General features: G+C 40.9%; 1 protein-coding gene across 2 annotated transcripts in view; it reads left to right on the forward strand.

Annotated features, from left to right (window-relative positions):
• PITPNB (phosphatidylinositol transfer protein beta) overlaps positions 1-17,093 on the forward strand; it is a 62,386-nt gene extending 45,293 nt beyond the window's left edge. Inside the window, exons 9-12 of one of the 2 annotated variants that reach the window (XM_030860702.2) lie at positions 7,774-7,884; positions 9,671-9,793; positions 13,379-13,464; positions 14,649-17,093. In XM_030860702.2, coding sequence (XP_030716562.1) covers positions 7,774-7,884; positions 9,671-9,793; positions 13,379-13,426 — 282 coding nt within the window. In that variant the 3' untranslated portion in view covers positions 13,427-13,464; positions 14,649-17,093. The remainder of the gene's footprint in view (positions 1-7,773; positions 7,885-9,670; positions 9,794-13,378; positions 13,465-14,648) is intronic. The other variant, XM_030860701.2, reaches the window with a different exon arrangement.
• Positions 17,094-17,926: the final 833 nt, after the last annotated feature.

The following is a 17,926-nucleotide window of genomic DNA, read 5'->3' on the forward strand; positions in this document are numbered from 1 at the left end:
AAAAAAGCCGTTCTGTGTCTTCCAGAAGCTAAGTGCCCCAGGAGCGGTACATGATTAGTTCTAGCTTTATCTCGGGTACCGAATGCCTCTGTTCTCAGGCAGAGCCGAAGGACTAGGCGTGGACGGATGGGATGTCTCACTCAGGTTCAAGGAGTGATTTGACAGGATGGGCCTCTTGCGGAGTGTCTTCCTGACAGTCAGGGCCATAAAGTTTTCATGAGTTTCACTTGAAGCGTGAATTTGTGATTTCACTTGTATTTGGTGTCACTCCTGGAGTAATTGGACACAAGCATGAAGCACATGCTTAGTAAAGTTCTGATTAGTAAAATGTGTGCGAGCTACAAAAATACTAAGTTTGGAGGCATGGAAAATGTGACTGGCCATTCTCTCACAGGCAGTAAGCTTTACTGTCTATTTCTGTGAAATTAGTTTAACCTACGATTAATCTTTTGAACTTTATCCCACGTTTACTTCTTCCATTTAACAGTTAGCACTTGCCCAACCAGTTAGGAATCTCCTGCCCTGAACCCTTCCGAGTCCTTTGTTGATGACCTGCTCATGGAACTTGGTGTGTCCTGCGTCAGGGTGGCGGTTCACGGGTTCATACTCCCTTCCTTCCCCCACCTCCTCGTCCACCCGTCACTCTCTGAACTCTCAACCGTAGGCTCTGTGTCTGGCTCACTTGGTATGTGCAGTGCTGAGCACGGGGTTTGCTCATAGTAGATACTTACAGATACTTAGTATTTGCTGAATTCAAGTTAACTATCTTAAACCAAATAAAAATCAGTGTTGGACTTGCCATGTACTTACAGAGAATATAATGTCCAGTGTTGGTCTGTCCAAATGGCTACCAAAATCTAAACCAAATTGAGGGAATGGCTGTGAATTGTAGCATCAGGCTTTGCTTGAAATTTCGGTACGCATATTCCACATACATTCTGTAATCGTGTGTTGATATTTACTGATGGGGGCGCGGGCAACAGCCACAGCAGTGCATTTATTTTTAACTTTCTTAGTGAACTCTGGGTTGGAAACTTAACATTACGAAATCAGCAGCTGAAATTGAGCGTTCAGATTGCCTAAAATTGAAAATTTGAAATATGAAGGGAGCATGAGCCTTATAAAAACTGCTGTGTCCTTGCAAAATATTAACGCTGGTTAGATGTAACTTATACCTATTCTGTCTTTATCCCAACACATTTTAAATAGGAAAAAGTGTACGTGCAGTTGACATGTAGGATGAAGCTGTGAGAGGCCTACATTTTTCGGAAATGAGTTTGCAGAATGCCTTTGGGTGGTTTTTTTCCCCCTCTTTTGCATTTGTGTGTATTTGTTTGTCACAGATACGAGGAAGTAGTTCTTGTGGAGAGCATGGGCTGATTGCTCACCGTTCCAATTAAACACCCTGCGTTTTGTTTAGTTACGTTGTGTGGCTTCAGTATACATTACTCTCCCTTAGGCCTCATCCACATACCTCAGAGTAACCTAATATGTGTCGTTAAATTAAAAACATGATTTGAGCTTAGGGGTTTCATTTATAGTTAGAAAAGTGAAATGTAAGGAATTCAGTGAATACACAAACTATTTAAATACAATTTTGGAAACATTTCACAGCGAGCTAGTATTACAGATGAAATTTAAAATCGTGTAGAGATGGGTGATCATTTTGGGTTCTTATGTTAGCCCATGACTTTCTTTTTTATAGAACTTCTGATTCTTATCTTTTGGTGACCAACCATTCTTTACCTTTTATTTTCGATCGTTTTTTTAAATTTTCATGCTATAGTCTGTATAAAACTTGTATTTTCATTAGCAGAATAATTTTATTTACTGCTACATTAGGTTAGGAAGTGTTAGGTTTGGGCTGGATTGGAATTAGGTGTGAATGATCTGAATTCAGATTTTGCCTTTATTTGCTTTGGAGTTATTTTTTCAAATGATGGAGGAGGAAAGAATCAGAAAACATTTGTATTGTTTAAGGCCAAAGAGGAAACTTTGCTTTGCGCCAGCAGCAAGCTCCCTGAAGGCTGAAACTCCTTTGGGTTCTCTGGATTCTAAAACACTGCTCTGAATGTGGGGTCGCAAATACTTGTCCCATTGAGATTTTTCACATTTTTTTAAAGGTTACACATTTTTTCACAAGAATACTTCTGATAACTCTGAAGCTGATAATACTTTACATGTATACCTTGTTTTTGCTTTAGAAGTTTAAGATGAGGAAAAATTAAATGTGGGCTGAGCTAAAGTTACGTATTAAAGATCTTAATTCAGCTTTTAGCTTGATTTTATTTAGCTTTGATTTATGAAACATCAAAAAGAAAAGAAGCAGGAAAATATTTAGATTGTTTATAGTCAAAGATGAATGAAGATTTAAAATAGTACCCAGATAATTTAGGGCGAAGTAAATCTTTGTCCTAAAATACTCAGCTGAAGGCAAAAACTTTTTTAGAGTCTGTTTTTCAAGCGTGTTAATTTTTTTTTTCTGATTATAAAATAATACATATTTATGAAGTTTTGAAAATAAAAGTCAGTTGTAGTCTCAGCATTTAATTACCGCTATTTGTTATATTTCTTAATTCACATAGTTTATTTTGCTGTAGATGTTTATATTATACATAGATACCTATTTATATTGGTATTATGATTTTTTTTTCTTCACATTCTTTGAAAAGATGGTTTTCAATGGCTGTATGCATAGTAGCCGATTGCTTGGAAGAACTATGAGGTATTTCACCAACTCTCTTTCAGTGGGTGTTTAGTAAGTCCAAGGTTTCGCTGTTCTGAAAAAATCTACAGTGTTATTTTCTTACCTGATGAATTGGGATGCATTTCTGAAAGTGGAATTATCAAGTTAAAGGGTATATGGTATATATAGGATACGAGCAGCTTTAAAACTTTTTAACTACGTAGTGTCAGACCCCACCCCAGAAAGATTATGCCAAAAGGATTCTTTTACCTTTTGTTTACCACATGTAGTCAAGTTTACTATTTTCTGTGTCATCATTAAAGAGACTTTTATTTATTTGTTTGTCTGTTTATTTATTTATTTATGGCTGTGTCGGGTCTTCGTTGATGTGCCCGGGCTTTCTCCAGTTGTGGCGAGTGGGGGCTACTCTTTGTTGCGGTGCGTGGGCTTCTCAATGCAGTGGCTTTTCCTGTTGCGGAGCATGGGCTCTAGGCGCACAGGCTCAGTAGTTGTGGCTCGTGGGCCCTAGAGCGCAGGCCTAGTAGTTGTGGCGCATGGGCTCAGTTGCTCTGCGGCATGTGGGATCCTCCTGGACCAGGGATCGAACCGGCGTCTCCTGCTTTGGCAGGCTGACTCTCAACCACTGCACCACCAGGGAAGTCCCAAAAGAGACTTTTAAAGCTATTTTCTTAATTTAATCACTAGTTTTAAGACCACAGCACAGATTAAGAGGTGAATTGCATAAGTCATTTTTAGAATTGGGGTGAGACCTTAAATATCACATACATATTAATAATGATAGCTGATGAAAATATATAGCTTCTATGTTCTCATCTTTCTCCCGGGGATCTTTGAGATTGTGTTTCTGTTAGTCACCTTCTGTACCTCACACTAGAGTATTGATACTGTGGAGAATTAGGCCAAGAAATAAAGGCAGCAGGCTGTTTGTTCACTGGTTTATTTTTTTAATTGGTTTACATATTCTTCGCTGCAGTTTTTTTTTTAATAATTGTAAATTGGATGGAAAAGAAAAATCAAATTGAGGCAATGTACATTTTAGATCCATGGAAGATAGCTCAGAGAACTGGTTCTTGTTGTCCCATCACTTACAGTTTTTAAACTAAATGCTATAGACCAGTGTTACTTTGTAAATTACCAGTAGTACTTTAATTAGTTTGAGCAGCCTGCCAAAGTCACTAGAAAGAATGTGAGAAACAAACTTGGGTAATTATTGAAGTCACGCGTGTGTGCTTTGTTCTTGGAGCCCCAGTTTGGTATAGGCATGTGTGTATTAAATTTAGCTTACTCTTTAATTAGAGCCATGCTTCATCCTGCTGTTTTTATAAAATGGTGGGGAAATTCTGAAGAGTTGGTGTTTTAGAAACACCCAGGGTTTTCATTTAGCACAAGGTGTCCAATGATTTGGAGTTTGAGAACGAAGCTCTCAGTAGCCCGTAATTAATAGGACCTTGGAATGTTCCATCTGGAAGGTATCTTAGGACTAATCAGTAGTGCATCAGAGGTTCTCAGTCAAGAGGAAATTTCAGCCTGAGTAGGTGGGCAGGAGGATATTTTGTTAAGCCTAAGCATATTACAGAATAAAATGCAAAATTATAGGAAGTTGTAAGACAAGCCATTGAATGTCAGGGACATGAGCTTACCCACTGCAGCCCTGGGCCAACCCCAACCCTCACACCCAACTCCTTCACCCCTGCTTTTAGTGGCACGTCAGTGGAAGATGAAAAGCTCTAGTGGAGCCCAGCCTTTGCTTTTACTGACAGAGAAGTTAAGGCCTGGGGAGGTAAAGGATCCTGCCCACGTTACATGGGAAGTTACTTTGCATAATGGGAACTGCAACCCAAGTCCCCTTACTCCGAGTCTAGCACTACCGTTTGGCAGGTGTACCTCACAGTTTTAAGTGCCTTATTCTACATACACCCAAATTGTATTTCATGTGAAATTTTCATGTCAGTGACACTTATTGGATTAGAGAGTACCTCCACTCTGGCTCACTGCTTATTGAAAAAATGATCTGTAAAAGGCCAACCTTGTCATTATTTCAACAAGGCTGGGTACTGAGAAGCTCGCTACATCCTGGGGAAGGCTGTGGACTGCTCTTAGAGACACCAGAGCCCAGCTTAAGAGCTGGGTCTGCAGGTCAGGGACGGGATGGGGAGTTACAAATATGTGATTTTAGTCTGGGGTCACAGTGTCCACAACAGAGGTGTGTCCCTTCTGATAGGGATTGTTCGTACAAGGATAGTGGTTTCATCATTATTTTTATACATAGTCACTCTCCTCTCTACCAGCCACATGTGTGTCCTCTAATACCACCTAGCACAAATGGGATTGTAAATGGTGCCCACTTAATACTTGCTGAATTAAACTTGTTCATAAAGTATGGGTATGTGTGTGTGCACGCATGTGCACACGTACACATCCATGCTGAATTTTCACATTGGTACTCTGTTTAACGGGAAGGAAACTGGAAAACTAGAGCTGAGCTAGCCAAGTCCTTCTGTTGACATAGAACTCACCTACAGAAGGACTGTCTGCTGTATGTAATGTTCGTATTTAAATGCTTGTGATGTTGCCTCATTGATTTAATCCATGTACCAGGTCATTATTCAGAAGATGAAATGTTATTACAGAAGACATTTTCTGAGAAAAGTTGATCAGTCATGCAGGACTCTACAGGCTTTGAGTCCTATTAATAATACCAAAATAGAATTTTTTCATATATTGTATCATAGAATTCACTTGACACTGGAACATTATTGAGAGTTTCGGGGGGAAATGTGGTCTGGTTGCTATGATTGTGTAAATGAAGAATAATCTTGAGGTTTTAGAATAAGACCTAGAAGTTCATCATTTTAAAATTTTATGTACGTGTGGCTGAATGGAAGTAATATTTGTTCACACACAACGAACTTACTGAAAGTGGGGGGTGTGTATGAGTGCAAGCTGACAAGAAGTGATAGTGGCACACAGTGTGACTGACGCCAGCTCTGCAATTTGAGTGCTGTGTGAAGCTAAGAACAGTGGTGAAAAAGGGAAGAACGCTTGTAAAAGGCTGCTTAATCTTTTCACTCTAATTTAGTTTTTATAAAAAGGGTCCCCGTAACTTTCTACTCTTTTGAGAAACTTTATTTTAAAATTGTTTTGCAAATTCAAGGTGGTAGGTACAACTCTGTGAAAGAATAAGGGAGGGAGAACTAATCTGTTTTAAGCTCCGAGTCCCACCAACTAAGCACGGAGCATACTCTGCCTTATTTAGTCTTTATAACAGTCCTGAGACATAGCTTTCTTCTTGGAATTACACCAGAACTGGGGCTGAGAGTTTACTGGATGGCCCTTCCCCTAGACCATACCTACAGTCCGCCTCTGCCACCTGGGATTCTTTGAACCATACCTGCCTTCCATGCTAGACTGGGAGCTCCAGAGGCAGGTTGGTGGCTGCCTTTGCTCTGGGCCCGTCCCAGGCTCTCTCCTTGGTCAGCTCGGGAGCGGATCGGTCTCCCACATATACCACCTTGGGAGAACAGTGGTGCTAAGTGGGTCCATGGTGAAGACACTGATGTGTGCGGTGAGTTCCTGGTTCACCCCTCCCCCACCACTCACCCCTCTCCCCCAAGTAAACATGCTAGTATATTGTGCTTACTAGGACAGTAGCCTGCACTAAGTTTCACAGAAATCATCAGCAATGCTATAGCTTGCAATCCCCCCCCACCCAGTTTTTATAATGAAAATTTTCAGAAGCAGCCATAAAAACCGAAAGAATAGAACAGTAAACACCTCCATCTAGACTGGACAGTTGTTAGCACTTTGCCGTATTTGTTTTTTCCCTCCTCTTCTCCCTTTTCTGCCTCCTCTCTCTCCTTCTCTCTACCTGTTTATTTACTTGTTTATTTATTTATGCTGAACCTAAAAATCCAGAGTAAGTTTTTATACTCTGGGCCTAGGGTGACATGTTTTAAGGATCCAAATTCTAATTGCTTTTTCATGTTTTCTTATGAAAGTAAATTGCGAACATTTTATTTTGTTTTTTTCTGTCCACATAGTCCCCCCTCTCTCTCCCTTGCTCTTTTTTTTAATATTTTTCCTTTTTTACCCTAACTCTTGATTTGATTCCCTACTACATTTTAACTATGAGTTGTAATGATTTATGGAAGTTAAAGTCCGGATGTATGGGATTTGCCTTCAAATACTTGATAATTATAGATCCACTTTTGCTGCTACATCCCTTTAAATGTCCCCGCTTTCGGTTGAAAAATACCTCAGTTAATAAACAGTGCCCCAGACTTCCCTGGTGGTGCAGTGGTTAAGAATCTGCCTGCCAATGCAGGGGACACGGGTTCGAGCCCTGGTCCGGGAAGATCCCACATGCTACGGAGCAACTAAGCCTGTGCACCAGAACTACTGAGCCTGCGCGCCTGCGCTCTAGAGCCCGCGAGCCACAACTACTGAAGCCCACGCACCTAGAGCCCGTGCTCTGCAACAAGAGAAGCCACCGCAATGAGAAGCCTGTGCACCGCAATGAAGAGTAGCCCCTGCTCACTGCAACTAGAGAAGGCCCGCAGCAATGATGACCCAACACAGCCAAAAATAAAAATAAATAAATTTTTAAAAAAACACAAAAAACAGTGCCCCTCCACTTGCCAGTGTTTGAAGACAAGAAGACGACTAATCTTCCTCGTGGTTTTTTTATTGAGGCTCAATAAAATGGATGAGACCTCACCACATCCACGGTGGGAGTGCGATAATGGTGTTATGAGAACCTTTACGTATTAAGGGCTCACTATTGATATGATGTGAATTGAATTTGGTGTTTAATCTGAAATATGAATAGTGTAATTTGAGGCGGAGCACTGTGCCTATTAAATTGTAGAGCCAGGAAGTAACTTGGTCTGTGGAAGGAGGGTTTGCAGCAGGGGAATACTGCTGCTTTTGCTAAAATGATTTCAAATTTCCAAATACCTGAATTAAACACATATGAGATTGTAATTTTCTTCATGTACGTCTGTGATGTTGTTACACGACAGTCAATTTTAAGTCACGATTGCCCATTTTCAATTTTCCTCATGCAGAAGGAGCTGGCAAGCAACCCTGACTGTCCTCAGATGTGTGCCTATAAGCTGGTGACCATCAAATTCAAGTGGTGGGGACTGCAAAGCAAAGTAGAAAACTTCATTCAGAAGGTAAAGTCTGTTCAGAGGATGGTGACTTAAATTTAGGTTAAGAGTTGAAGTAGCTATTAATGGTATATTTTCTCTTTTGCCACTTTTTCCTTCTCGTTTACATGAAATTATTGCCCCTCTGTGTAATTCCTCTCTGCCCTCCTTTTTCTGCCTACAAACAGCAAAAACAGATCCCAGCAGAGGTTTTAAGGGGCTTTCTTTGGAGAAAAGCATAGCGGTTTTTGGTGCAAAGTGCTTTTCTGATGGTTTGCCCAGCTCTTCTGTAGAGCGCCCTTTCCACGTCCAGCATGTCTCCAAGGGTACCCAGGGTCCTGGCACTGGCTGGAGGGAGAGGCCATGCCTTGATGTTGAGGCTCCTCTGTCCCAGCTCGGCTGATAGCCCCTGCACACAGGTCTCTCCTGACACACACTTTCTGTGCCCTGTGCACTTTCCACCTTCTGGTGGGATGTCTTCTTCAGAGATCCTCACTGAGAATAGTTACGCTGAACCTAGGGTGACATAATCTGAGGATCCAGATTCTAATTACCTCTTTTTTATGTCTTCTTTATTCAACTGAAAGTAACACAAGTATTTTGACGTAGAAAGAGGGGAGAATTGCAGTTGCATAGAAACACATGGTTGTAAACGTGTGAGGAACATGGAAAGTTTCTTTGGTATTTAATTTTCCTATAGGGTGAATAGTTCATTCCATTATCATTATATAGAGGCCCCTGTTATATCTCTGAACTTCCCACAACTAGTTGCATCTGAGTTTCACTGTAACTTTTCTACTTTTAAACTGTAACTGCTCTAACTTTTTTTTTAAAAAAGGATGTTACACATATAGCTGATTCACTTTGTTATACAGCAGAAACTAACACAACATTGTAAAGCAATTATACTCCAATAAAGATGTTTAAAAAAAAAAAGGATCTTAAAGTGCTGGAAACTTTCATTATTCTTGGGCCTGCTTGCTGTTGGCCACAGTAGGCACTCTGTAAATACTGGCTTCTTTTCTTCCTCTTGGATCACAATAATAGATTAACAATCCAGTTCTGATAAATAGAAGGTACACATGTAATTGATAAAGTCCATCCTGTTCATGGAAAAAAAAATTTAAGTCGATTGTCCAAACGTACTAAAGTATTCACTATTTATTGCACTTTTCTCGCTTCTTGGGAAAGTGTAGTAAAACTTAAATAATCCAGCAATTAAAGCCACTAATTATATATGTTAAAGCCACTAAATATATATGTGTGTGTGTGTGTGTGTGTGTATGTACCTAGTAACAATAGAGCAGAAAAATTAATGGAGAGTATATAAGAATTCTTAATTTAAGAAAACATTTTATTCTAAAGAACCCAGAACTCTCTTCTTTAAGTACATGTTGTATTCTACATCACAATATTTCTTTGAATTGCAGAGAAGTTAAGAATGACAGTGTATGATTTTATAGCAGAAGAAATCAAGTTGACCTTTAGTCACTGACATTAGAAAAAGGTAAAACTAAGTCGGGTCTAGCAGGAGTTCATGTTGGATCAGAATGCCCACCACATTTGTTTTCAGTTTCTGGTAAATCATTCTGCTTTTGCAAGGAGGATTGTTTCACATTTCAAAGGGAGATTTTTCTTTTTATTTTGTTTTACAAAATGTTAATAGGACGGAATTAAGATTTTCACTAATTGAAATAGTGGTCTTTTCAAACCAAGAATATGTAGATTTCATGGGTTAATTGGGGCACATAAAGTTAATATGTTATGTTAGAGTTTTGCCGTCTTATAATCATTTTCTTCTTTGTTTTAAAAGCAAGAAAAAAGGATATTTACAAACTTCCATCGCCAGCTTTTTTGTTGGATTGACAAGTGGATTGATCTGACAATGGAAGATATTAGGAGAATGGAAGATGAAACTCAGAAAGAACTAGAAACAGTAAGACTTCCCATTCTGGGGAAATTCTCTACTTTCCCCTTTCTAAAACTGTGTGCTTAATAAGTATAGACTTAAAATTAGGAAAAGTGTTATTGAAAGCCATTTCTTAATCTCTATATCCTCAAAACCCAGTTTCTTAGACACTAATATCCTTTTATTCTGATTTCTCTTTTGTTGAGCATCTTTCGTGAAAGTAAATTAGAACTTTGTTGATCCAGAATTCGTTACGTGTAAAATGTTCAGTGGTCTTGTATTCTTTTTCATGCATTGGTTGTCCATGCTGGTGCCTGGTTCGCAGTCCTTTTAGGCATTCACTTTATCAGGCCAAGTTGCCTTTGTCATTTTGTTATCGCAGTAAGTTATTAATGCTAGCACAGTAAGTCCTAGTTCGCTATTCTGTAGATAAGATAAGGCTAGTAGTATTGTCATTGATCGCAGAAGTGCCTCCTCCCATCCCACAACTAGCAGTGTCTCCTTATTTCTTACAAGCTTTAGGCAGAAATTCAGGTGATCCTTGGGCTGGAGGTCTGCATGCCGTTTCTCAAAGTTAAGCCCACCCCAGCTCCTCCCGCACCAGAGAGCCGGCCCTGCAGCTCAAGAGCACCCCCTTTCTCCCAGAGTGGTTTCTTCCCCGACTTACTCTTGCATGCGTCTGGTTTTGCTTTTGCTCTGGGCTGCGCTTCTTTTCTGTTGGAAGTAAGGCCCCATGGGGGAAGTAAACCCGAGGAATGTCCAGGGTAGGCTGTGGTTTCCATGCAGGCATCCAGAGTCCTGCCAGCAGTCCCAGTTTGGGAAGCCCCGTGGGCGGGCGGGAGTGTTTGACGAACGCCTGTGTGTGAGGCAGGAACTCCATTTAATCACAGGAGAATGGCAACAAATCAGGTTCTTTGGCACAGAAGGAAATCTATTTGTCTGGCACATAGCACTGTAAAGAATCTGTGTTTAAAATTGCTTACTTTTGGTGATTACAGCAGATCTGCTTCTAATTAGCTTTATACAAACCTTCTGAGAGGACCAGGACATATTTTCTTTATAAGGCAATAAAATGTTTTAACCTTATCTTATACATAAAGTAAACTTTAAGCAGCCTCCAGCTTATGAATGGATTTTGTTCCAAACGTTTTTAAGTTCAGTTTTTGAGATTTGGAACATGTTTTCCCATAGTGACAACATTATAAATTGGGGTTTGGTTTGCAGGGCAGACAATAGAGGCCTCTCTGACCTCAATTTCTCATACTAATAGTATGGCTCTGAGTTCTAGATCTTGGGAGTAAGGTGATAGGATGGCAAGCATGGAAGACCATCCCTTACACCCTTATTTTTAGGCTGGCCCCAGGCAAAATATTTAAACGGACAAGAGTAAGTCGTGGGTACTTGCTACCTTCCTTCCAATGCCTCTCTCCCACTTTTGTCTTCCCTTTCTCAAGAATCAGGTTCCCTTCTCTGAGCAGCACCCCTCACCACCACCCAGTCTTAGTCCCTTTCCTCCTGCCTTGCCTGGTTTTGCTCCTTCCAGGTGCTCCAGGCTCCAGTAATAGCTGCCACCTCTGCCTCCAACCCCTCCAAGCAGCCGGTGTCAGCTGAACATCAAGAAGAAAGCAGCAGGATTACACACTCATTCCCACTAAGCTTATGGTACAGCCTTGGCATCTCCAAAAAACGATTTGCCAGCACCAAGAAGAAACAGAAAATGGACTTATATTTATTGATTCGAACTCTCAGGAAGGAGGTTTTCATTTGGTTTTGATTTCTATGCTGAAGGCCCGTCCATAGCATGAGGAAGAGTGGTGATGGCTGAAGGGGTAACGAATGGAGCCCTCCCTGGTTTGGGCTCTGGACCCCTTGGACGGAACTTGGCCGAGGCCTTGTCTTCCCCCAGGGGAGTGCTTACTTCCCTCACAAGTTTTTAGTCTCAAGGTGCCTGAACACAGCACCAATGGGAGAGCCCTGACAGAAGGTGGTGACTGTGGCTGCCACCTGTGGCAGAGGGCCTGCAGGCTCAGCTGCTTCTCCATGCACACCTGTTACTTGTGAGTTGGGAATCGCACTCGAAAAGAAGGTGTAAGAAGTGTTACACAGAAGCCCAGTTTATTAGAAAGCATCATTATTGTATCCACATGGCTTAAACTGACAAATTCCCTCATGAAGTTGGTAGAAATCTGTCATTGGTTCAGGGCTGGGAATCCATGGCAGTATCTTTGTTAAATATTTCAAAAATACTTCACGTCAGATTGTAGGGTTAAATGCTGATCATCTTAATGTTAAAGCCCATTTATTTTGTTCTAGGTCACTGGGGAGTGCTTTATTCCACAGCCCATTGCTGCTGCTCTGAGTCCTAACAGTTGGTTAGTGAGCATCTCAGTCTGGGCAGCATCATGCCCACAGGCCAAAATGCCCACCCAGAAAACACCTGCCTCCTGAAGAGGCGCAACATTTTCAAGTCCTCTTCACCACGGAGGAATTTCCCCTTTTCTTGAGGTCCTGTTTCCCTGACACCTGATGATAGAATGTGATGTGTTATAATTCTCAACTCACAAATATCTGAAGAATTGGATTTCTTTCAAATGGGTTTTGGCCCTGGAGAGAAGGCGTAGCACCTCAAGAGGTTAGGCATGAGAGGAATGCCCCTGCCTGTAATCCTGAAGAGGAAATACTGGGGTTAGGCCCAGCAACTGAAGGAGTACTGAGGGCAACGTTATGCCTGTTCTCAACTGGACCTTCAGGAGGGATCGGGAGAGGGGGGAAGGGTTGAGCTTCAGAAATGTGTTTATTACATGTGTTCCTTTTCTGTCCATTCTTTTCTAATTTTCTCATTGAATTGTCTCTAGGCCGTTGTTGTGAATGCCTGTCTTTTCTGATGCCTGTCCTTGTGTCCATTGTTTCTCATACATTGTTCCTGTGTTCGCTTGTTCTTCCTTTTGTCCTCCCTCTTTTTAATAAACTTCCTGTAAAGAACTCCTTTGAGGGACACTGGTCTCAGAAGCCAGAGGTGGCCACACCTCATGGCTTCCTGTCTGGTCCAGGGACTATGAAAAGGTGAACCAGACCATCGGGGCATTTTCTCACACTGTATTAGTGAACAGTTCATTTACCCTGGCTATCTTTGATAATTTCACATCATCAGTCTGCAGGCTTTTGTTTCCTAGATTAGAGAATAGATACATTTTTTGTGCTGTGGTAAGAAAAGCCTTTTGCAAGATTTACTTTAGATCAAGGTAACTACAGAAGGGCCTCGGAACTTTTTTTTTGGCGGTACGCAGGCCTCTCAATGTTGTGGCCTCTCCCGTTGCGGAGCACAGGCTCCGGACGCGCAGGCTCAGCGGCCATGGCTCACGGGCCCAGCCGCTCCGCGGCATGTGGGATCTTCCCGGACCGGGGCACGAACCCATGTCCCCTGCATCGGCAGGTGGACTCTCAATCACTGCGCCACCAGGGAAGCCCTGGAACTTCATTTTTAATGTGGATATGCTTGTAAATAGGCAGCGGTCACTTCACAATCTCTTCTAGATCCTTTTTCTCCCCTTGCTTACTAACCCAATTTAGAGTCTGTGATTTCAGCAGCTCATGATTTTATTTTACGTTTAGATGCGTAAGAAGGGTTCCGTCCGAGGCACGTCGGCTGCTGATGTCTAGATGAGTCCCCTGTAGGGTCAGAGACAATATCAAACTGTGTAAGTGAAGACCTGGGTAAAAAGAATGTTTAAAAACCAATACCTTTTTGGTAATGGGTAGTTAACTTGCTGAGTGGAGACAACATATTAAGTATGGTTTAATTTTTAGAATGTAAGAGGTATATATTTCAGACATCGACAGTGAACACCTGAGTTATTCTGTAAGAATTTTATCTGTGGAAGAGGTTGAATTTAGTAATCCTAAGTTAGTTCTTAGTGTTATGGCTTAGAATCCAGCTGCCAAGTACGCTTACTCATCATGCAGCACTGTCCTAGAAACCAGCTGAGTTTTCATCCATAGCCAGTTAATTGACCTATTTCTCACTTAGGACCATTTGTGGTTAGTAAGGAAATATGTAAAAGCATTTAAAGTTAAAGATCCTTCATCCCATGCCATAAGGGCCAATCTCAATCATTCATTTTAGTTGACAATTTTTGAATATCAGGAAGTCTTCATGTTGACTGTTCAGTCTTTATATTTAGCTTTAATATGTGTAAATGCACTGTTTTTTGTTTACAGTGTAAAATATTTCTATGGTCTTATTTCTTTCACACAGATTTACATGCCTAGATAAGAGATTTTCCTAGAGGGGAAAAAAAGAGCCTCAAAATCTACCCCACACGTTGAAACCAGGATGAAAAACAAAAATCGGCAGTACACTGTCGTCATTTGTTAATATTGAGCTATGATGTTTATTGAGACAAATGACAAGACAGAACACACTTCTTACCCCACTGTTTCTTGGCTGCCCCCTGACGTGTGCTACCTGCTCTTTAATTATTGAACACCGGAGAAACGAAATGTTCAGTCCTGAAGAAAAATACCAAATAAGAATGGATGAACTCTGCCAGGATTCCTCCAAAGCCCTTTTCTTAAAATTTAGTGTTCATTTACAATTTTTTAAAAAATTTATTATTACTTTCACTAAGGTGTTCTGAGTTTCTATGATTTATTTCTGCTTCTAATTTATTTTCCCTCTGATGAAACAAAATATTATGCCCTTAGTAAGACCAGAATCAAGAGATTAAACGTTAAAAATGCAGTAGTTGGGGTGCATTGTCTGCCAGAAGTTTTGTTACACTGAGGATTTTTTTCCAAGAGAATGTTTGTGACAAGCTGCGGTCTAACATTTTTTGCGTCTCTCTGTATTTTAACACATTGCACTGTCTCGCTTTCCTTACAGTTACGTAATCAAGGTCAAGTAAGGGGAACAAGTGCAGCCAGTGATGAGTGAAGAAGAATCTGACCATGTCTCGCAGTGTTGACGTTTCCCAGACGTGTGCTTGTGGTTATGTGCCCACAGGCACAGGTCCCAACCACGTGTGTATATATGTGTGTCTATCTGTAGCTGTATATAAAACGCATGTAGAGCTGCAGATCAAAATACACACACTAGTGTATATATGTACATACATACTGAAGGGATTAGTACAATTTCTCCAAAGTACTGTACCTATCTTCAGCAAGAATGCAAAAGAAAATATTTTCAATATATATACCTGGAACAGATTTTAATAATTATCAGAGTAATACCGTTAATGGACAAATTGACTGCAGTGTAATACTAGCTGGTATGTTTCATAAATGGCAAGTTGTGGACCAATATATATATATGTAGCCTTTTATTACTTTTCTGTTCTTTTAAATCAGTCTCTTATAAATTTTAATTTTAGTGCCATAATCAACAGACTCCCACAGAAAAATTTATTAGAAATCTTTTGGTATTCCAAGGAATTTGGAATGTAACTCTGAATGTATTTATAATCATTTATTTCTGGATTTTCATTATCATACAGCCAAACTGGATAATATCTATTAGTAAGTAGTAGAGTTACAGACCAATTTTTACTTGTTTGCCCCAAGGAAAGATCCTTTTAAAAAAATTCCATTTTTTATTGGATTTTTGTATGTTGAATTTCAAGTATTTTTCTACATCAAGTCTAGCAAAAATGGAAATGACAGTCTGTGATTTATAACAAACACTATACAATTTGCAGGCTTCTGTTAGGCAAAGAAAGAAATTGATAAAGAAATTAATAGGATTGTAGGCTGTTTAGAAAAATTGGACGTACAGCACTTCCATGGAGTCTTGTTTCTGAAATGACTGCTTTCTGAAATTACAGCTTGGAAACTATGCAAAGGATCTAGATTCCTCACAGCTTACACGGTAGAATATAGATAGTGATGACATTTTGCTCTTTTCATGTTGAAATATACTTTAAGGGGGAGATGCTGCCTTTGAGATAAGAAGAGGTTCAGAGGCAGCATGAGGCTTGTCTGCACATGGTTAGGAGGCCCTGCCAGGGGCCAGCGCAGTTCCACCCGTTGGGATGTGCTCTCAAGTAGGGTGTCATTAGAACATATCCTGAAAAAGCATCATGAAAATGACGGTTAGAAGCTGCTGCCCCTTTTTTCTTTCTTTTTTCCTTTTTTTTTAAAGAAAGGAACAATAGCTAGGTAAGATTTTTATTATCTTTCTCTGTCCAAATCCAGTTTTTCTCCTGTCAGTCCTGGGAGCTTGAATAGAGTGGTATTGTTGAAGCCTTCAAGTCACAAACCATCTTCTTTAACCTCCCGTCCCTCCTACAGCACACAAGCCCCTACGTGGTCATATCACATTAGTAATCTGATTTGCTGACAGTCCTGCCCTCCCTGCTCCTTGTTTTCCCACGACCTGTGTCCCCACTGAAGTGATCACAGTGACTTAGACAAGGATGTTTAGGATCACTCCTGCGCTGTGATACCCTTTATCCTCAGCTGCAGACCCCACGTCGCACATGTCCTCTGTGTACTCAGGATCAAGACTGATGTTTACTCTCTGGGCACCGTTGTAGGATAGGTTTTGTCAAAGCATAATCATTGTCTGCAAAGTGATGCCAGGAAGATTATTGCTAATTTTGCGAAATAAAGAGTCTAGCCTTCTCCTTTTAATGAACTTAACTCTCGCTGGCGTCTGTAGCATCATTGGGAGCTTAGACGCACACGGAAATGAGAGCCCAGCGCATGGATTTTAATGTTTTTCTAACAACTGTGGAGATTTGAGGGAATGTGTGGTGAATGTAAAATATCTAGTTTACTTGGCAGTCTCTTGTGTAAATTACAGTAAAACAAAGTAAATGAAATTTAAACAAAAAATAAATTTGATCACAAAATGCCACTTGTGTGCCTGAGTGGTTGTTTCCCTGATGCCACGTCTGGTTTAGAACACTGTGGACGACTTCTCTGCTGTTTTTTCAAGAATTCTCTAATTTGCAGCACTACCACTCTGGAAAAAAAATTTTTTTTAATTTGTCCTTAAAATCTGAGCAGTAAAGAAGGATTATATATTAGTCTCAGGGGGTTTTAAAAACTATTCTTAAAGGGGAAAAATAAGGAAAATCCACAGTATTTTTTAAAGTACTCAGTAAGCATTTTGCTGTTAGATTCTGCTAATTTCAAGATCGTGGCTTTTTGGTTTGGGGCCATGTTTTACATCTCCTCTTTTAGGACTTGGTCACTTCAAATCTTCCAGTTTTGGACACGTAACAACTATTTTCTTGTGGTGCCAACTTACATTCTAGAGCGGTTCAACCTTCAGAGAGGTGGCCAGGTATCTGGATAGATTTAATAAAATGTTTTATTTCCAGGGTGTTCTTGTGTTTGCTTTCTGAAGTGATTTTCTTAGTGTTTTATTTCAGAGGGTGTTTGCATTCACGTGGACCGTCATTCGTGTGTTCAGCAGTGTGAGCTGAGCTCTTCCACGCCCAGTACTCGGGTCCCCTGGAGGTGCCAGAGTGAGCAGCAGTGCAGAGTCCAGGGTGGGAGACAGGCGTGTTAAGAGGTAGATGACAGCTCAGTCTGATTAAGTAGTCGTTTGACAGTAGAGAATTGGTGGAGAGAGATCTTAAGATGTCATCCACATCGTACAGATGAGAAAGCAAAAGTCCAGGCCAAAGGCAGCTTGGCAGTGGGGACCCTTGGAGCCCCCCTCCTCGCCCCTCGCCGAGTCTTGGACTCCTTTTCTGTCACTGGGGCCCTGGTACCCTGTAGTGTTCAGGGTCGGCTGAGGCACTGTATCCTCTAGCATGTGTTGTGTCCTCTTCAGTGTGATTTCTCCCCTCCTGTTCTATCCATTTACCAAACTGCCTCCTGGTTGATCTAAAAATCACTGTGGACCTAACACCTGGCTTTTAAATAGCTCACTTTTCTCTCCCCTTTTCAACTGGCTAAGCTGTAAAGTTTCACAGCCCCACCTCCCCCTCAGATCTTGTCTCTGAGGAAGTAAGAGACATTTATTAACAGTTGTTTTGTCCATTTCCCCTCAGCAGTCGAGTTGACAAGAGGTCGGCATAGAATTCCCTGTTCCTGACGATTTGGAAGGAGAATGTTCTGACTGTTGTTAGACCCTCACACCTGATACCATTGAGAGCCACTGAATGTTAGGAGGTAGAGTTCAGTGAGTCCAAAATTCGATTTTTTTCA

The sequence above is a fragment of the Globicephala melas genome, chromosome 13 (assembly GCF_963455315.2).
Source record: "Globicephala melas chromosome 13, mGloMel1.2, whole genome shotgun sequence".
In the NCBI taxonomy this organism is placed as follows: Eukaryota; Metazoa; Chordata; class Mammalia; order Artiodactyla; family Delphinidae; genus Globicephala; species Globicephala melas.